Source organism: Rissa tridactyla, chromosome 1, assembly GCF_028500815.1.
Source record: "Rissa tridactyla isolate bRisTri1 chromosome 1, bRisTri1.patW.cur.20221130, whole genome shotgun sequence".
NCBI classification, from domain to species: domain Eukaryota; kingdom Metazoa; phylum Chordata; class Aves; order Charadriiformes; family Laridae; genus Rissa; species Rissa tridactyla.
The window spans coordinates 182579262-182600369 of record NC_071466.1 but is presented as its reverse complement, the minus strand read 5'-3'; the positions used below and the strand labels follow the sequence as shown (position 1 = coordinate 182600369).

General features: G+C 43.7%; 1 protein-coding gene across 3 annotated transcripts in view; it reads left to right on the top strand.

Moving 5' to 3' along the window:
- Positions 1-422: 422 nt before the first annotated feature.
- SRGAP1 (SLIT-ROBO Rho GTPase activating protein 1) overlaps positions 423-21108 on the top strand; it is a 146987-nt gene continuing 126301 nt past the window's right edge. For 2 of the 3 annotated variants that reach the window (XR_008463371.1, XM_054182416.1), the window contains exon 1: positions 423-1155. Coding sequence is in view for 2 of the 3 variants with exons in the window: in XM_054182416.1 (XP_054038391.1) it covers positions 1089-1155 (67 nt within the window). In the remaining variant the exon portion in view is untranslated. The remainder of the gene's footprint in view (positions 1156-21108) is intronic. The other variant, XM_054182401.1, reaches the window with a different exon arrangement.

The window sequence follows — 21108 nt, the reverse complement described above, 5'->3', positions numbered from 1 at the left end:
ACAGCTGTGCCCTGCCACCACACAAACGGGGTCCCCAAAGGACAAACCTCCCCTCCAGCATCTCCCCTCCCCGTGCGGCTTGGCGGTGGCAGCACCACGGGGCTTTAACTTTCCCTGCCGGATCAAGGGCTTTCTGTCACCGTATCACCGCCTCACACCCCTGTCCCCCTGCGGCCACCCGGCCACCACGTGCTCGCTGCGAGCCGCGGGGCGTTGGCCCCCTCCTTCCCGCCCGGGCCTGCTAGGCCTCCCGCCACGGGGTAGCCGGGCGGCGGGGCCTGCGGGCCCGGCGGTGGGCGGCGGCCGCACTCCCGCCCCCGCTGCCGGCATGGGGGGGGGAGGGGGGGGGTAGGCGGAGCGGGCGCCACCGGGGACGAGGCGATGGAGTGAGCGGAGGCAGGCGGGGAGGCAGGAAGGGAGGAGAGAGCGGCAGGAGGGCGGGGAGAAGTTTATTCCCGGAGACACCTCTCCAGGGCGCGGCGGGGGTGCCGCCCCGCGCCGGCCGCTGCTCGGGGTTTTGCGGGGCTGGGACGTGCGCCTCGGCGCTGCCGCCCGGGGTTAGTCACGGTGGGGCGCCGGCCCCGAGTCCCCACCCAGGCGAGCGCGGCGACAAGGAGTAACTAGTGCCTCTGGCGTACGGACCGAGCGCGGTCGCCCGCTCGCTCCCTCCTTCCCTTCCCCTCTCCCGGGTGCGTGAGGAACGATAACAATGGTGGGGCGCAGCCGCCGGGCCCCCGCCCTCGCCTAGTGGAAGCGCTGCCCCGCGGCCAGCGGCAGCTCCGCCGCCGCCCCGCCCTGCGGCGGCCCCCGGGGCCGCGGACCGCGTTGCTGCCGGCGGCGGTGCCGGGAGGCGATGGTGCCCGCGCCGGGGTTAGTCTGATCGCCGCCTCCCCGCCCTCGCCGCCTCCGGTGCTGGCGGCGCTCCCGCCGCGCCAGCCGCCCGCCGCCGCGCTCGCTCGGGCTTGTGGCCGCCTGATACAACTTGGGGAGCCTCCCCCCCACCCCCCCGAAAAAGAAATAATAATAATCAATAATAATAATTAAAAACAAGGAGAACAAGGGGGAGAAGCGGAAGAAGCAAGTGGATAATGTCAACCCCGAGCAGATTCAAAAAGGACAAAGAGATTATAGCGGAGTATGAAAGTCAAGTGAAAGGTAAGCGCGGGGCGCGGGAGGCGCCGCCCCGGCCTCAGGGGCGCCGGGCGGCGGCGGGAGCCCCCGCGGCGGGCGGGCCGGCCGCCCTGCCGGCCCCTTCCCCCGGGCTGCCGGCCGAGGCCGGCCCTGCCGCCGTCTGGGCGGGCGATCGGTGCCTGTTCCCCGAACTTCGGGGCGGTGGAGGGGAGCGGGGAGGGGGTGGCGGGCGGCCGCGCTCCGAGCGGCGTCGGTTTGTGTGAGGGGCCGGGGGACAGCTGCGGCCGTTGTCCGCTGCCCGGCCCCGGCGGAGCACCTTCCCTTCCTCCACCGACTTCGGTAACAGAGTGGGGGGGTGGGCATAAAAAAAAAGGCTTGGCAGCTAAACTGAGGCGAGAGACAATAGTAAGCCGTGCCCCTCTGTTAAGGCACATGGCTGGTGTCCCCCACCCTCCCCTCAGGGTTGTAGTTTCTGCGTTGGGGCTGTGGAAGATGGCTCATAAAGAATTATCCTTGACTATTGAATGAGCCCTTTCAGCCATCCCAGGAAGTATTTCAGCCTCGCATGGCCCGGCTGTATCGCATCCAACTATTGTGACGAGGACAGCGCCGGCAGACCCTGGCTGGAGCCACCAGCACTTCCAGACCCTTGAGTTTCGCCTCGTCTCCTGGCGTAGCGTTTTCCCTTCTGCCAGTGTCTTGGGTGGAACAGAGGATGGGAAAGTAGCAGCATGGGCAGTGGGGCGTGGGTCCCTTGGTGCACATCCTTTTCTTCTGGATGCTGTTGGGGAATATATTGCATAATACATAAATTGCAATAAATCCGAGCTTTGAGGATGGATGCGAACCTGAAATGCAGCATTTAAAAAGCTATGCAACACCTGAACTCTGCTTGTTAGAATAATGTGGGTGTGCTCTTTATGTACCTGGGGTGGACCCTCCTTGATGCTGCCGGCAGTCCCTGTGCAGAGACGGAGCGTGTGCCCACACAGGTCTGTGGGCTTCGGGAGCCCTCCAGCCCCACGCAGGCAGGGGTTGGCAAGGTTCAGACCGAGGTGTCTGAAACAGGGTGGGAGGAACCACTCCACAGCCGTTCAAAGATTCGCTGACCTTCTGTAATTGCACCGTATTTTTTCCTCTTTCTTGCTCCTGCGAGATCAAATTCTTCAAGACAGTTGTTGGGGCTTCGTTGTTCTTTTTCCTTCTAAATGGAAAGAGGTAGTTTATGACTTTTCTACTTCCTAAGCTTAACTTTTTGTGAAAAATACCTCTCACCAATGAAAATCTTTTTGGGTCTGGGAAGGGGTTTAGGCTTAAAATAAGAGACCTGCCAGATAGGTGGGCAGTGAGGGGTCTTCTCTGAGCTGGCAGGTAGGCCACGCTTCAGGTGTCTGTTTGACATGGGCAGGGCTGAGACAGCTCTCATGTAGCTGGTGGATTCACTGCCATCGAGCCCATGGAGGATCGGTGCTTCTGCCTCTCTGCGGAGATTTGTCTTGATCACTGAGCAGAAAAAATGTTCAAGATCTTAAGCTCTTTGCAGAGTATGCAGGCTGTTCTTTGCCTCCTCCTAACATGATTGTTACGGGCTCAGCCTTTATTACCTACAGCCAGTTGCTATATAAGCCATTCTTTTCTTTTGAATAATGAAGAAAAAATACCATACCCTTCAGCTACATATATGGTATCGTTTAATAAACAAACAAAGATTAAGGTAGCAGGCATCTCTGATAACCTGGCTCCTTGGTGTCATGGTCCCCCATCATAATTGCAGAGGGAGGCAGCATTTGTAAATGAAGCTTAGTGGGAATTTTGACTTGCTTTTGCTCCTTTGTGGTGGTCTGTGCTGTGTCTGGTCCTGACTGCCTCGCTTCAATTGTTGATTAGCAGCTGTTTGAAAAAGTATGCTGGGCTAGAAAATGTAGCCAGAGCTTCTTTTTCTTTAACCAGCATCACTACAGTTGTATTTCAGGTGGCAAGAACTGTCTGTACTGAGACATAATTCTGTTCTATGCTAGCTTAGTGTTACTGTAACAAAGTGATAATACCATTGTGTGATACCTTGAAAATCTTTTTGATATCGGGGGGTCAAGGGCTAAGGAATCAGTCCTAATTAGCCAGCAAGGTAACTTTAAGTGAATATAATTGCAGGAAATGCAGGTCCCTGTATGCTACCTGGAATTTCATGCATTAGGGTAGGATAAATGGGTGTGGCCAAAACCGCTTTTGCTGCTTATGATTTCTGGTGTTTGCAATGGCTAACTGATTCCTCACTGGTGACATGTTTAGTTGCCTGAAGGATCTGGACAATTTGGCAGCAAACTGGCCATTTGAGGTCTTCTGCACAGGCGCGTGCAAAGGAGGGTAATACCACATATATCCCTTACATTGCTATGAGATTGCATTGAGCCCAGCATGCTGAACACCAGTTTTAGTGGTTCAGAAACCTTACCACTGATGTGTGCATTTGTAAATCCTGTCATAAGATGTCTGAATATTGATACTGAAGAGGGGCCTCTAATGTACATGGCCTGTAGGGTACGTATATGGTGCCATATTTGGAAATGAGCATTTAACAGTGCCATTCTTCACATAGCTTTTCTGCTCTTAACTCCTCAAATAGGAAGCGGTAACAGATGTTAATTGTTCTGCCTCATTCCTGGGTGGTGTAAACTGACATCTTCTCCTTGGACTTTCAGCAATATCAGTAGATTGGCTGTTACTGTTCCTGTATGACCTCCACTAAAGTAGAAAGCCTGCAAATGTTACCTGCTTGTCAAGCTGAAGTGGACAAGGTACTTCTGACTTGTTGGGCAGAACATCTTATTGCACGTTTTTTTGCAATATCCATGTTCTTTAGGCTAACTTCAGTCAAGAACTGCCCCAGTTGTAGCAGTAAGGGAATTGTGTTCACTTTCCTGCACATCATATAGAAAACAGAAGGATATTTCTTAAGGATATCTTAATACTGAAGTTAAATCTGTCCAGATAGATACCTATACCCATTGTTTTGGTGGATGTAAAGATCTTGTGATGACATAGGCACCTTAATTTGTAGACATAAAGGTGTATGGGAAGTATTGCTTGGTTCTGTAGCTCTCACTCGTTGGAAGTGAGCGATTTTGATAGACTTAAGTTCCAGTATGACCTTGTTACTTGATAATTTTGCTGAAGCACCTACTTCTCAGCAATATTTCACTTTCTAATTCAAAAGCTTTAGGAAAGGCATCAAGAGCTTGTTTATTCAAGAACAATTTGACAGTTCTGAGGAACAATTTATATCATTGTTAAAATATCTTGGGCAGCGTGCCTTGTAGACTTTCTGCAGACTGTATTGGATTACTGAGTAAAATAACTTCTTAAAATATCCCTGATCATCGAGACTATCAATTGTATGTGTGTTTTCTGAAGAATGTGATAATTTTATAGGCCATCTGAAGGTAGTTTTCCTGACAACCTTGTAGCTGGGGTGGGGAATATGACTAGAGCTAGAAAGTGGAGGGAATCCTGTTTAAATGAGTAACAGGCTGGTGGTATAGTTAGGAGTTGAGTATTAACTTTCTGATACGTGACCCTACTTAGATTTATACACAATGTTCCTTAACTCAAAGCTCAATTGACTATAGTAGCCTATTATTATCCTACCTTTTGTATTCTGAGGACCAGCTGCTCCTTGGTACTACTGATAATGTAAAGTAGTGTCTGTTGATAAAGTTACTGAGCAATGCACTGTAACAAAGAAATACTTGAGCATCCTCTGATGTCCGTGTGGGTATCTCAGATATGGTGAAGGGTGAGCTAGTGAGATCTTGAGTAGCTGGCTAACTTCATAAATTAATCCCTCTGGAGAATAAATGTGTAGTAGTAGCAGAGGATCAGGGGATGCTGCTCAATAGCTTTCAGATGATTCAAGTGTTAAACTGGCATGTTTACCTTCTTAAGACTTGTAACTGGCCTTCCATGTACAGGATAAATGTGCCTTGAATTGGTAAGCCATGTGCTGACCCATTATCTGGACCTGTCTGTTCAGTGAGATCCTCCATATGGTTTGAACTGTTGAGGATCTTTGGAGTTTAACAGTCTGTAGGCCTTCCTACACAACTGTATCTCCAACTGAAAAGGACTGACGGAAGAGCTACTTAGATGCTTCCTTTTTCCACCTTAATTTTCCAGTTGTAAGTGACTGACTGGAAATATGTTGCTTTTAAAATACAAGCCCAAAAGCGACTAAGATCAATATTTGCATGGACTGTTTCAGAACAAAATACGCCTATTTCCACCAGAAACAATTTGTTGGCACTCTGTATTACATTTCATTTTCCGTAAAAATTAATTAGGCAAATTCTAATTTGTGAAACTGAATTTCAGCTTACTCCATATTAAACCAATCTAGAATTAAAACAACAACAGAAGGCTCTCTGAGGAAAAGCTGAGTTCTGAAATACAAATTGGGTTGACATTTTAGTAAAATTATCTGATAACTATTTTGAAAAACTCTTTGTAGTGGAAGTCTTGGTGCCTTGGATGATGCCAGCATTCTCAAGTTTCATTTTGAAAAATCCTGATGAAGTGATGCCAGTTTCCAAAGTTAAGCTTTACCAAGTGTGGTTCAGTAGAAATTTTTCTCATCAAAGAACTTGACCACAATGAGTGTTGCCTTATACAAAAAGGATATTGTTCTCCATGCTGTTTTTCAATTGGAGTTACATGTTGTTCGAGAGACAGGCTAACGAAGGATAGTTCCTTACCTTTTCCCCCTCACCGCTTTCTTCCTGCTCTCTGATCCTTCCCTTCAGAGCACAAACTTCAGTTGCCCAGGTAAATGTTAATGAGTTTGTAGCTGGCTACACAGCTGGAAGGGGTATCTGCAGGTTTAGATAGTTCAGTCGTAAACTGAACAATTTTTATTTTTCCTGGTTTGACCACACACTGCAGCCAGTGTCTTCCAGCTCCGCAGCAAAACTACATTTATTATTTTACTTGAATTTAAAGGTGAATGAAGTTCTAATTGCTATAGCACACATGAAAGGGCGAGCAATAAATGGACAGTCTGACCAGTGTTTCTTTCTGTCAATACAGCAATCATAATGCATACTTAATGTGTATGTTTTGTGTGTACCTGCACTTTTTTTGTTAGTCCCTAAGAAAGATTAATTTGCCTCTGACTCTGAAGCAGTTTGGATCCTTTTACGATCACTTCTTTGGGGCTTTTTTTCCTTTCCAAACGTACTTTCTATGCAGTTTTGCTGTTGCAGAGCAAGGCTTTAAATCACGCTAAGGTTCATTTAATTTCCTGCCATTACCTTTTATTGGTCACTTTTTTATGAACTGCAGTCCTAGTTGCTAATAAAATTAAACTTATAGCTTTGAAATGGCTGCGGTAAGGCAGAATGGGATCAGAATTTCATCTCATTTTCTGCCTCAAACTTTGCTTGGGTTAGGTCTTGCCTTTTGTGAAAAGTGGTCTCCTTGTCAGTCAGAGGTGATGGGTGGTAGCGCTGGGAAAAAGTGGGTCAGCGCTGTTGAGACTGGATAAGAAATCCCCCGCTGACCATTCCATAGCCTATTAGAAATCACTGACCATAACTTGACAGTGCAGCACGTCTGATCTCTGTTTTGGACAGGGCTGGGCATGGAGGAGAGCACAAATGGAGCCAGGCAGGTGTCAGTGGTGCTGCTTCTCCCCTTTATCCCTTTTTTTCCAAGCTCCTGCTACATCTAGCTGTCGCGATATCCCACATCTAACCTTTCTGGTCTCCCTAGTGGAAATAAGTGCTACCTTAACTTGTATTAATCCCTATTAGAGTCTAATCTACTCTTACTGCTCGGCTTTCATGGAGCAAAATAGGCTTTGGAGTGTGGGGGTTTGTTTCTGTGTGTGAGCAATTAGTCAGAACATGTACAGGGGGCTCCTTGCGCTCTGCCTGCTGCCCCCTCTGCTTCCTGCGGCTTTTAGTCTCATGGCAGCGTTTCCTCTGTGAGCAGCTTCTCCCACCTTCCCAGTTACTGACCCGACCCTCCTGGGGCCCCGCTGTGCTCTCTGCTCTGAGCTGTCTGGGCTGATCCGATCAAGTGCTGGCCATCTCCGAGGCAAGGCTGACTGACCTTGCTCCGTGCTGGTCAGTCCGGGAGCTGTGAGTCATGAATAGCCTGTTCTGCCTGAAGTTACTTTTATGTCTTTTCCTTCCCCGGTTTTTGTCTCTTAGGCACTGGGCCAAATACCCTGCGGTTCAAGAGATTGTGGGGGCATGTATGTACGTGTGTGTGTATGCATGCATGCTAAGGAAGAGCAACAGCCAAAAACTGGAGGCAGTGGTTGAAGGGCATCACTGCTTGTGTACTACTAACAGGGATGAGGTTGGTGGGCTCTGCTACTGCAGATACTTGGATGAAGCACAGGAGGCCATCGCTGAGAGCATGGGACCATCTCCTGGGTAAGAGGCAGAGCTGTCTGCACAGGAAGACTGCTTGCTGCGTGTGTTTTACATTACCAAGACCATATCTGGCACCAAAACCAAAGGAGCTGGTTATCACTGCTCTTTTTCCTTTGTTTCCAAAACTTAAACAACTGCAGGCTTTTCGGGCCGTTTGTGTGGTGGCTTGGTCCTCTGGGAGTGCTCTAAGACAAACAATTCACTTTGATCCGTTGTAATGGGAGCGGTAATCCTGAGGCACCACTTCCTCAGGAATCTACTGTTTTCTGCAGCTTGTGGAAGTTATCTTCTGGTAGACAGAGAAGTGTGTCACAAGTCGGTTATAGCCACCTGGTAGGCTAAAGGTGGTGTATTATGTTTTACCTATGCTCTGCCCACTAATCCGTCTTGTCCAGGCAAAGCACTGGTATTCTCAAGCCATTTTCTGTTAGCTACAGCTTAGTAACCGAACAAGGAAAATCTCTTCAATAGCCCCTTCCCTCTCTGTTCATGCCACTATTTCTCAGGCATATATATACCTGTATGAATTTCAAGATGCAGTATTCAATTTTGCATCATACAACCCACTGGAAAGCTGGATTTTACCTGGAGGTGACCATTTGACAAATCCTGAGACTGAGGTGCAATCTCTTTATGGAAAATGAATGTTTTGGAAGTAACCCCAAGCAAATCTAATGTTCTGTTTCCAAGAACTGGCTTGTATATGGGCATGGCCGTGACCTTCGTGTTACATGCAAACGTAATAAACAGTTTGTCTTCTCTAGAAGGCAAAAATGCTTGGTTTAGTTCACGGTTGGCACAATAAAATAATCCCAGCTGTAGCTGTGTGTTAATAAGGTAGGCATTACAAGTAGGAAGAGAAGGTGCTCTTCATAGTCTTTCACTTGAAACATTTGGGCAAGAAAATGTCCCAACCTCCTATGTCAGAAAAGTCTCTAGGAATCGAACACCAGTAAACCCCACTAAATGCTCTCTGAAAATGCTGTGGGGAAAGTGTATGCTTTATGATTTGACTCTGTAATAATTACAACTGTGAAATGAGTTAAGGATGACCTCTGTCATTAACATCTAACTCTATGCAGTGAAGGACGCTACAGTTGATCTGGCTTTAATGAAGTCCCTCCAAAGGTGTGGGGGTACTTGATCTGCATTTACCTTGGTTGTAGTGCCTGGGGGGTTGTTTTTAATTACAGAGTGGTGAGAAGTTTTTCTTTGTCTATCATTTCTCTAGGAAAAGTTTCAGTAGAACTTGCTTAGAAGTGTGATCATGGATTCATCAGTTAGAATATCCCTGTTAACTTTGTTATGTTATCTGTTATTGACTGATGAAACCTGTGTTTCAGTTGCGACCTCCCAAGACTTACCATTACAGATGTAGAAGCAGAACTGTATTAGCGTATTAACCAAAACAGTCTCAAAATATACTAGATGTAAAATTATTTTTTTATTATGAAATAGAAGCTACAAAAATATAATTAGAACACTTATGATGTAGTATTTCTTGTTAACTATATTGGGAATAAAAAGCAAATGCAGCTGGCTTAGCAGATGATGACTTCCAGGAAGTAATGATTGTAACCCTTTACATAATTAGCTGTTGTGGGAAATATAACTGACTACTGCAGATTCATGTAAATGGACTGTCCAGACTCCTTAACTGACTCAGTGCTTACTCATCTGAATTACTCCGCGTGTAGGGTCTGCTAGCAGTTTGTTGGTGCTGTCTTGTGTCAGGAGTCTTCAAGATGCTGCTTTGACTTGTTTCTTTCAAGGTCTCAGAAGTGGAGTGGTGCACACTTCTGGCTTTGCTCTGTCTGTGTGTTAAGCTAAATAAGGAGATGTGCTGATCCCCTTGCACTTTCCAGTGTACATTCTTTCGTATGGTAAAAGAAACCAGTCTCTACTGTTCTAGCTGATTCCAGAGTATCTGCTTCCTGAAAATCAGAGGAATCTGCTCATGTTTACAGAGTACAGCAGAAATCTAATAAGATTCAGTGATAGCTCTTGTAGTGCTCTGTTCTTTCAACAACCTGTTGTCTTTCAAGCCTTGCTGTTCTTTTCTTTCCCCTCTGACTCTGTTTATCCTCTCTTCCCTTAAAAATTGTAAGCGTTAGGTCAGACGCAAGATAAAATAAGTGTTCATTCAGTACCAAGATGAGCAAGCATCTGAACCGAATCATTCTGACTCAACAATCAAGTTACTGTTTTAGAAAGTAATAGAGAAATTAAATGGATTACAAGTCACTTAATTCATTTTTTTCATATTATAGAACAAGAAGATCTATTATTCTGCTTTTTTTGACGAAAAGAACCCCCAACTTTAGCCATTCGTTATTAACTTTTTTTTTTTTGAAGATGCTAACTGTCCAGTAAATAATCTTTTAGGAAAGATTATAAGATAGGATTGCCTGTGATAACAGCAGACTGGACTTGATGATCCACACGGTCCCTTTCCTTAAAGTTTTACATTGCAGATAGTTCGGGGCACTGTGTTAGACAGCTGTCTAGTGCCTCTAGTCATTGTTTTCCTTGCTTGCTAAGATACACTGCAATACAAGCCTCTGTAACAAAAGTCGATAGGCATAAAGTTACTCTTACTCCTTAGACAGTATTTATGGAGGCATTCAAAAGGTATACCAAGAAGGGAAAAAAAATTTTCACCCTTATTATAGAGTATTTAACACCAAGGTTGTTATAAGCGTTTAGACAGCACAGCATGCTCTTCCTCTTGCAAATCACTAATTTGATGATTAGTAGAAATGAAAGTGTGTAAACTCTTGTTCATAGGTGCCTTATGCATGTGGCAAATTGGCATCTCTGCATTCTTGGCATAAATAATATCAGCTTCATGAAGAACCAGCTGTGTAATGGAAAGCTAGCTTGTTTGTTTTGTGTTGCAAATGGGTAACTGGTACATTTAAGAACTTGATTTAAGTTTTAAGAACTTGATTTAAGTTTTAAGAACTTGATTTAAGTTTTGAGAACTTGACAACCATGCTGTCTTTGCTGCCTAACAGACTGCTTGAGATTAAGGGTAACAAGGTTGTGTGCATTATGTGCCTTTTTTAAGACTGCCTTCATGTATTTGTGCCTTCCTAATTTTCAAGTAACAGCGCATAGAATTAGCGAGATTCTTAATGTCATGACAGAAAATAGACCAAAAGTGTTAATCTTCTCAGGTACCCTTGCATTGAAGTCACAACCAGGTGCAGGGTGGGAGAAGGTCCCCTGTGTAGAAGAGGAGATGAGGCAGCCCAGTGCAGGCAGCAGGTCCCCACTTGCTAGTGGCTCCTCTCCTCCCAGGGTGCTGCAGAGGAGCATCAAGCAGTGAGTGCTGTCGTGCACACCCGGCATCGCTTCTTCCCCAGCAGCCTGCTACGAGCAGTCTGTGTGCATCTGCAGCTGAGCTCATCGGATTATCGTTGGCTGTATTGTAATCTTTTAATTGCCAGCCACTTCTGATGACATGATGTTGTAGTTGTGGGTCAAATCCTGTGCTTCTTAAGCAGTACTTCCACTACTGTCTTTAACTGTGGGGTAGTAGCATACACTGCCCCTCACAAAATTGATCATATGGCCTTATTTGATAAACAAGCAGCCAGGAGCATCTCAAACCATCCTTTTCTTTGTACCTGGCTGAAATTACTGACCTTCACTGGAGTCTAGAGAGGCAGCTCTCTGTCAACAAACTAGTTTAAGTCAGAGCCTATAAATTGGAAATACGGAATAGAATGTTACTTTTTTAGGTTTCTGTTGGGCCTGAGAGGTTATAGGGTGGGAGAGTTGGGGCTTTCATTGTTTTTCCTCCAGCCCTCCTTTGAGGCTTTTTCCTTCTTCAGGTAGTTTCTGTCAAGGGTTTAATGCATTATGGTGATGACTATTCTGAATAAAGGCACCTTAGGAAGGCATGATATCTGGCCTTGTGGAGTTGTCTCTGGTACTTTAAGTAAAGAAAAATATGAAAATGTTAATGGCAAAAACGTGTACAAGAAAAATAGCCTGTATTTGAGCAGGGCTCCAGTGCTGCTTCCACCTGCTAACATAGGAGAACAAAGGGAAGTGAATACTGAATTATGGGTGGCTTTGGCTGACTGTACCTCCATACGGAAAACTGGAGCATCTTTTCCTTATCAGACTGCTTTTATGTCTAAAAAAAATCTGGTGAAGTATACCTATGTTGCACTAGGCTGCAATGAGGTATGCAGTACTGAGAGGCTGTTGCAAGAGAAAGGATAATTGTTTATCCTAGAGAAGAGGAGGCTGAGGGGAGACCTTATCGCTCTCTACAACTACCTGAAAGGAGGCTGTAGCGAGGTGGGGGTCGGTCTCTTCTCCCAAGTAACAAGCAATAGGACAAGAGGAAATGGCCTCAATTTGCGCCAGGGGAGGTTTAGATTGGATATTAGGAAAAATTTTTACACCGAAAGGGTTATTAAGCATTGGAACAGGCTGCCCAGCGGAGTGGTGGAGTTCCCATCCCTGGAGGTATTTAAAAGATGTGTGGATGTAGTGCTTAGAGATACGGTTTAGTGGTGGTTTTTGTCAGAGTTAGGTTGATGGTTGGACTCGATGATCTGAAAGGCCCTTCCAACCCAGGCAATTTTATGATTCTATAGCTCTGAACACCAAAGACCAAGTGTGTGTAAAATTTGTGTAGCAGCTTTTGTCTGTCTTTCAGAACATCGCTAGGAAACCTTTCTGGACAGTCCCTGATAACTGTTTTGATAATGCTGAGCAAGAAAACCCTCTTTTCATATCAACAGCACAAAATCAATGAAAATAAGAGCCAAAGTGTAATTCTTACAATAGGTACCACCCTGACTAGAAAAGTGGCGGGTTACTGGTGAGAGGGGATGGGTTGGCAGAGGGGCTGTTCAAGGAGATACCAAGCGTATGCATTGCTAGTGGCCCACCAGCCAGTTCAGTACAGCTCAGTGTCATTCCCTGCTGGCTGCAGGATGGCCTCTGTGTAATGGGGGAGGTCTCTGCTCAGGCTGGAGAGAACAGACATTCAGGCTGCAACAGCAGTTTTCACACTCTTCCATATGGGCTCAAAGAGGCTTAGGGTGAAAAATATCCCATGGGATTAAATCCATAAAAGAACTCTAGCTCCTGTGTTTGCCTTTCAGATGCCATGTTTAGTTCCCCTTTGGCCGCTGTCTCACTTCAGAAGTGTCTGTGGGTATGTTTATGCCACTGCGTATACTGGCCTACATGTTTATTCTGCAGACTGTTTGCAGGAGTTACAATTTGAAACACAGCATCTCACTAATATAGTTCCCTTATTTATAGACCAGAAACTGCCTTGCCTCCAGCTGGCAGAGGCAAGAGATAAGTGGCGGCCCCATCCATGCTGATGTATCTGGGTTGCCACCAGAGAGGACCTGAAAATGTTAACTTCTTTTGCTGAGCCATGTGGAAATACGTCTGAAATTGCGGCATTGGGAATCTGATCCTTCCTAGTGATCAGAGCATTTGCACGAGGAGTCTGGTTTCACACCTTGCTACCTTTATATTACTCAAAATTAAATCTTGAATCTAGCTCTACAAGTGATTGCTCTGAGAATTAGCGAACAGAGAATTCTGGGACAAGTCTCCCTGTGTTCTTGTTTGTTTGAAGCTTTCCTGCTTTTTCCCTAGACTTAATGAATATTTAATTATTTACAGGGTGATTATGAATCCATTGCCTGGTAGTTAGAGCAGTCACCTGAGATATACGGGTCTCACTATGTATTCCAGCAAGCGTATGTTCCTGCTTTACTTCTTTTTTTTTTTTTTTTTTTAAATAAATGGGAAATGGGGAGAGCTGTAGGATTGAGATATTTGTGTGATCATTCTAAATTAGGAATACTTACTTTATTAATCTAGAGGGGGAAGTATTCAGAGGATGCCTTATTTATTCATTGCATGTGGTCACAGTATACAGAAAAAAACCCCAGCCCTTTCCTTTGTATTGATTCTTAATCTTAACACCCTGCCAGCATTTAAGGCAATTTTTTGCAGATTGTCTCTAGGTTTGCAGACAGTCTACGAAAAAAATGTTTGTTCAGAGTTATTTGAAAGGTTCACGAATTAATGTTTGTTTGCATGAACCTTTGCTCCCATGACTCTTCCTGCAGCACTCCCTTCATACAGCGTATTCAGTCTTCTGTCCCATGGCAATTCCGCTCCCCAGTTGTCTGAGTTGCAGGTTCACAAAGAGCATTCATTGCAGCCACCAGAAACTTACTCTGCAAATATTCCTCGCTTATTTCATATCTGTGAAGAGTAGGGTTGGGGTTTTTTTTGAGGGTGGAAAAATTACCTCAACTGATGTTTAAGCAGGAAAGAAGGGGAGTGGGTCTGCAAATATTACTGAGGCAAGCCTGCAGTTGTTAGTCAAATAACAGTGAATGTGTTGGGGTTTAGTGACTAGAGGTGAATGATTACAGTGTGTTAATATAGCTGTAAGAAGAAAGATACCTGAACAACTCTTTATCAGTCATGGCAGTTGATCAGGTTATTTCCTTTGCAGAACTGTTTTGGAGGACAGCAGACAGTACTTCAAAAAGCCAAGGCTCTGGCAGATTTTGGGCTTTACTTGGTTGTATTAACATGCCTATTTACTTGTCCTACTTCAGCTGCATGTGGTGAAGTCAGGTTGTTTGAACAGCTGTATGCAAAGTACCATAGCTCAGAATCAGGCAAGAAGATGGAAATCTCCAAATTCTTTTCAACTTAATTTAAAAGGGGGTTTTAAGACCCTTCAGATATGTTTCTGAATTTGTGCACTGGCATATTTTGTGTTGGAAAGGACAATTTGGTTTTAGCTCTGTCCTGCGCTCCACTCAGTTACCCGGTAATTTATCTAACTATTCATTTGATTACGTTTTAAAAAAAAAATAAAATTGTAATTGACTGTTTTATTAAATGAGTAGCTAATACATCCTGAATCAGTAGCAGTTCCTACTGGATAAAAGGATGCTTATAAGCTTATTAAAGATACTGTAAATAAGGAGATAGAATGTATGTAAAGAATTAATGGAAACTTCAGTTCCCTAATTAAGTATTTATACGTAATCTGTTGTTTTCCCGGTTGTAACATCTGACTTGCAGAGCACATGCTGTTTACATTATGTGGCTTCTATTTCTTTTTCCTTAGAATTGTTTGTGTTAGGATGTTTGAAAGTAAATTTAATTCCGAAATTGTTTGGGTTTTTTTTGATGACATCTCTGTGATTACTTTTTTTCTCAGTTCATAAGATATCAGTAGTACATGAGATCATGGGATTAGCTATAACTACCTCTAGTTGAGGAACCTCCACCTTGCTTGTAGGTCTATTTGTGAGATGCTCTGAATGAGAGTTTTTAAGTTACAACTTGCACATTGCATAGTGCGGTGGGGATTCAGACCTGTTATTAGGATCATATGGGTCGTTACTCCTATTGCAGTGTGTTTATGACCTTGGAATTACCCCTTTGAATCTCATCTCAAGAGTTTGTGATTTGGGAAGACATACCTCTTCTGTAGTTCTTGTGCAAATAGACCTGTCTTAGGGAAAAAATGCTTTTGCTATCTCCTCCAAGTCTGGGACAAGACTCTGCTCTAACTTGGGCAAGAGTACTTAATTTAAAGTGAAGAGAGATGTTAATTTCAGGTGATTGAATGCACTGAAAAGAGTCTCCAGAAGTGACTGAAGATAGCCTTACTCAAATCAAAACCCAAGTACCGGGTTCCTTGTAATTCGATGCAGACTGCACAAAGTCAAATGAGTATTGATGAAAATGGTGTTTCCCTTTGGGAATGTTATTTTTCCTGTAATGGCTAAAATTGTTATGAACATCTGGTAGTTTGTCAGGTCTCCTTTACTTGAGCTTGTCCTTGCTGAAGCTGTGCCCCACGTGGATGGCGTGGAGCCGGAGCTGGTAAGTGCTGCTGAAACTCCTCAGTTGTGTGTAGATGTGTCAATTCTCTCTAATGAGCCTTGGCTACAGGAAAAGCTTGAGACCCACTGCTGTAAAATTTCAGTCAGTTAAAGCATTAGGCTTTGTAATGTATTCAGTGCTCTGAATAGTTGCTAACGAATGCAGGGCTGGAGGGATGAATGAAGTGGTGTTGCTTTTACAAGAAGTATAGTAGCTGCCGTGTGTGTCCTGTTATGTACAGCCTTGTTTACTTTACACACATGAATTTGTTGACCTCACCAGAGCTCTTAACCTTCCTAGGGCTACTAATCTCCATAAATGTCTGCAGGATTGGGCTTAATTTTGGCATGGAAATATGCAAAACGAATGAATCAAACTGTGAGTCATCGTTTTTTACAGTAAAACATTCTGACTTAGTCCCACAGTCCACGTGCCTGGCTGATGCTTGCCTGAGAGCTTGTAGCATCTGACCCATGCTTTGGGAATCCTGACTTCTTAAGTGCAGCAGAGACTGTTCTGAAACAAAGGAAATGTCATGCAGAATATACTGAAGCAAAGCAAGAACTGGCACTGGGTTCAGATGCAACTCTCAAGATAAAATTAATGTAGGTTGCGGACAGGATTATGCATACATTACAGAATGTTTCAATAGTAATCGAGATGCCTTGTGAGAACTGCAATAGAGATGTTTTCAATTTACTGAATGTTGTTTTCCTTTTTTGCATATAGCTTAACTGAAGTATGGTACAATAAAATAAACTCACTTTTAAAATTTATCAGAGGCACTGAATTGTGGAGTTAAGGCAGATAAATGATGTGAGTGTCACTTTCATGTCTGCACTGTAGAATGCAAAAGTACAAACATAGTAACCACAAGGCTCTTTTTTGATATTTTAATCTTTTAAACCTTTGAAATGTTGGTGTGCTTGAAAGGGCTTCTAAATCCATTGGTTAGTCTGTGCTGTCTCGTATTGTGTTCAAAATCATAGCAGATAAAGGAAGAGTGATCAGAAAGCTTAATGCAGTCAGAGCATCATGACCTGTTATGTAAAGCAACATTTGGCAGGGCCTTCCCAGCTGCTGTAAATGAATGTTAACAGCATTTTATCGGCTGCTTTCACTGTCTTTATTACATAATCTGAATATTTATGACCCTATTAATATGTTTAGCTGTGAAATTGCAATATTGATGGAATGAAGGTTCCATAGAAAATTGAACGAGGAGAATGATTTTTGCCTCATGAACAAAAGTTGTGTTAATATTCAAAAGCTTTGAGTTCATATTTCAAAGAAGTTTGCTTAATTGCTTTACAGATGTGGCATGCTATTTTACTAAACATTGTCATAGAAAAAGTACTTTGGTGACAGGGTAGTGCTGCTGAACACTGTGTGTGTCTGGGTGTGTATAAAATACGGAGCACTAATCAAAAAGTGGTGATTTTTTTTAACTTGTAGTGCAAGTCCCTGAATTCACAATGATGTACTCTGTAGCCTTGAGCAAACATAGCCAACCTGTGGACCCTAGACCAGTCCCAGTTTATCAGAATAACCTCCATCCAGAGAGCTGCTCAAGGCAGGATTTTGAGGCAAGCTGTGGGCCAAGTTGTTATTACAATGATATTTTATTTTTTTTGGTGACTGAGATCTTGCTTTCTGCCCTACTTCCTCATGACCCTACATGCCCTCCTTCTGTTGTGACTAGCTATAATGTTGTCTTGTGACCTGAAATGCATGTCACATAATTAGGGTATGTGTGCACCACATTATATGGCTGGGGACCGGTTGCAGATGCTGTCCCATTACTAAATGCACGCTTGCTTGTATTGTGATCATGCTTGAAATGTGTGAGTTGGTCAAGAGGTGAATGGGGAGCTGCAAGGTATTTCCTGTGGGAGCTTCTTAGGTTATATTATGCCCCCAAACAGAACTGAACACCACCATTTCAATAGACATCTGCAAATTTCTAACAAGATGATGTTCAGAGGCTTGACACTCTTGTGTTCAGTGGCTCCCACCTATGGAATTTAGACGTGATGTTGGTATCATGCTTCTTTATCATTCTGCAGGATAAATAGCTCATATAGCTAGAGGCTTGTGTCTGCAGGCTGCCTAAAAAAAGCTGAGCTGGAAAAGTAAGTTTTGCACTTATTTTGAGTGGAATGAGGTTGTTGGTCACTCTTATCTTTGAGTGCAAAATCTATAGCCTGTCTGAAAGCTGCTGTCCTTCATGTCTTGCCACTGATTACCAGGGCTGGAGTTTCTGAGAAATGCAGCTGTTTGTGGAGGTCCCTTTTGTTTGCAAAAGTTTCATGGGTGCTAGTGCAAAGTCTGTGGTGTGTTCTGACACTGTACCTAATTCTGAGTAACTCTGTCTCTTAATGATCTGTACTTCCACCCTCTTCACAGTTCAAACCTCATGAGCTGGTATAAGAGGCAGCTGCACATGACTGCAAGTGTACAAAATGTTAGAAATGTAAAGATAAGTGGGTACAGGGTGTGGACTGTTAGAGTCAGGAAGAAGGTTTAGATTAATATGTATTTTTTTTATTAGTATTTTGTCCCCAAGCCAGTTTGTTATAGTTACTGCAGAGCTCCAAATGGACTCTCTTCCCTTGTGGGGATTAGAGATTTAAATATGTATTGTTCTTCTGGGCAACAGTATTGAGCAGTCAAGTGAGGTTCATAATAGAACAAAGAAAGCTTTAATTACGACAGGAGTTTCAGTTGCATTCTTTTTTGCTTTGTGTAAGAGAAACTTGTATTAAATCAGATAAATAAATAAAACAATGGATGGGGTGGAGGAAGTTTGGAAGAAGCACATCTGTTTACAAAGTTAAGTGCTGAGTTTACAATAAAACAGAAATTTTTACTTGGGAAGCTCTTAAAATCAGATTTGCCTTCTCCACATCTTTGAGCATCTGAGTCAAGATATTTCAAGGAAATATTTTTCAACTTATTCAGTGGTTTGGTTTGGGGTTTTCTTGCTCATCTTAATTTTTCATACAGGAAATACCTATACTGCAATGTATCAATAGCAATGTTTATACTGTTATCATATTTTGGTTTTAGGTCTGTACGTGCATTGCATTTGCATTCATCCCTTACTCATCTTTGTATTTAGCTTGTATGATCTAAATACAATGTAGTGTTAAACATGAAGAATGACAATAAATCTGTTCTGTTCTGGTGTGTACATTGCTCTCTGTTGCTGAGGTCTTGAAGTCAATAACCTTCGTCACAGCCTCAGCAAATTGCCAGTGTGCAATAAATTATAAAACCGGGACCTTTAAGGAATAATATGTAGTAGCTTCAAGGGTTTCTTAATTTGTCTCTGAAATGACCTTTGGCAAAAATGCAAACGATAGGTTCCTCTTCCCGACAGACACTGGTAAGAGGAAACCTAGCAGATTTGAAACTGGTTCTTTTTTGCACTGGCTTATGTAACGTTTACTGGTTTATTACGTGTCATGAGACAATGGAATAACCCCGTCTTGAATGAGTTTTTTAAAGGAGCACCTTAAAAAGATGGTTGTGATGAAGCTTTGGCCATCTGTCCTATGCCTGTCCTCTGCAGTTTAAATGACAAATCCAACAGTGACAAAAGACCACTGTTGTCTGGGAAACGATTGATTCTACTCCTTGTTTGGGTAGAGTTGTTCTCGGACATGGCTCAAGATAGTCCATTTCCCTAATTACCTATCTGTCTTTGGGTATTTTACAGCCTCCTGCTCTTTCCTATCAAGAGAGTGCTTTCCAGAACAGAATCCATAATGTCTTTGTAAAGGACTTAATCAAAACTTGCTAAATTCAGAAGAAAGCTACTATTGACTTCAGTGGACTCTCGGTCAGGCTTTTGGAGGGGAAAGGCATAGCCCTTTGTGTTAAATAACTGATGTGATCTTCATTGGTAAAAATTTTATTTTGTGGGCTATTCTACAAATATACCATTCCAGTTTTATTAGGTGAACAGTAAACTCCATTTCAAGTGCAGAACACAGTGCATCTTACTTGTGGAGGTGCAAAGGATACTTCACAGTAACAATATACTTGGATTTTGTTTAGATCTCCTACCCTGACCCACATCTTGCATCCCCTTTGATGCATCCTATAGGAGTAATTAATTTGGAGAATAAAGCTATTGTCCTCCCTCTCCTTGGAACAACCTCAATTGACATGTAGGATCCTTTACCAGGAAGGAGAGGCAGGGGCATTGTGTAGCATTTATAGAATGTGCTACTAAATGACTCTTCCTGTTGCCTGAGTTGTTCATGACTGGTTCTTGTTTGTTGCAAAGATCAGGACGGTAACCTCACATAAGGGACATTTAGTAACTTGAGCGTGGAAATTTAAAAGGGTCTTTTTTTCCTGAATATCAGTTAGTGCCCATTGCCTCTTTTTCTTTCCCTGCGCATCACTGAGAAAAGCCTGGCTCCATCTTCTCTCTTCCTCTCTCCTGACACCCATCAGATATTTTTGCACATTGTTAAGATCCTCCTTGAGCCCTCTCTTCTCCAGGATGAATAATCCCAGCTCTCTCAGCTTTTCCCTGCATGTCAGATGCACCAGTGCTTTAATCATCTTTGTGGCCCTTTGCTGGACTCACTCTAGTATGCCCATTATACTGAGGAGCCCAGAAGTGGACGTAGCACTGAAGGTGAGAGCTCACCAGTGCCAAGTAGAGACAGAAGAAATCACCTCCCTTGACCTGCTGGCAATGCTTTCCTAGTGCAACCCAGGAGGCAAGGGCACATTGTGGACTCATGTTCAACTTGGCACCCCTCAAGACTTTTTTTTTTTTTTTTTGCCAAGCTGCTTCCTAGTACCATGTACTGGTGCCTGGGGTTATTCCTTTGCAGGTGCAAGACTTTGCATTGCCCTTTGGTAAACATCATGAGGTTCCTGTCACTCCATTTCTCCAGCCTGTTGAGGTCCCTTTAAATGGCACCATATGGTGTATCAACTTCTCTTCCCAGTTTTGTATATCATCTGTAGACTTGCTGAGGATGCACTCTGACCAATCATCCAGGTCATTAACAAAAGATGTTAAACAGTACCAGCCCCAGTATCAGCCCCTTGGGTATACCACTAATGACTGTCCTCCAGCTAGACTTCACGCTGCTGATCGTAAGCCTTTGAGATTGACAGTTCAACCTGCTTTCAGCCCACTCAGTGTGCATTCATCCAGCCCATACTTCTGTCAGTTTTTTTCATGAGGATATTGTAGGGGGCAGTGCTGAAAGCCTTATTAAAGTCAAGACGGACAACATCCACCGTTCTTCCCTAATCTGCCAAGCGAATCATCTCATTGTAGAAAGCTATCGGGTTGGTCAAGCCTGATTTTTCTTTCATAAATACATACTGACTACTTGAAGTCACCTTCTTGTCCTTAATATGTTTGAAAATTATTTCCAGAATTACTTGCTTCTTCACCTTCCCTGGGATCAAGGTGAAATTGGCTGAGCTGTAGTTCCTGGATCTTCCTCCTTTTCCTTCTTGAGGATAGGAGTTGTATTTGCTTTTTTCTAGTCCCCAGTCTTCATGGGTCACGTGTTTCCACCTCTCATATGCATCCTTCTTATATTTGAGTCTTGTCAAGAGCTCCTTGTTCAACCATATAGGCTTCCTGCCAGTCTGGCTT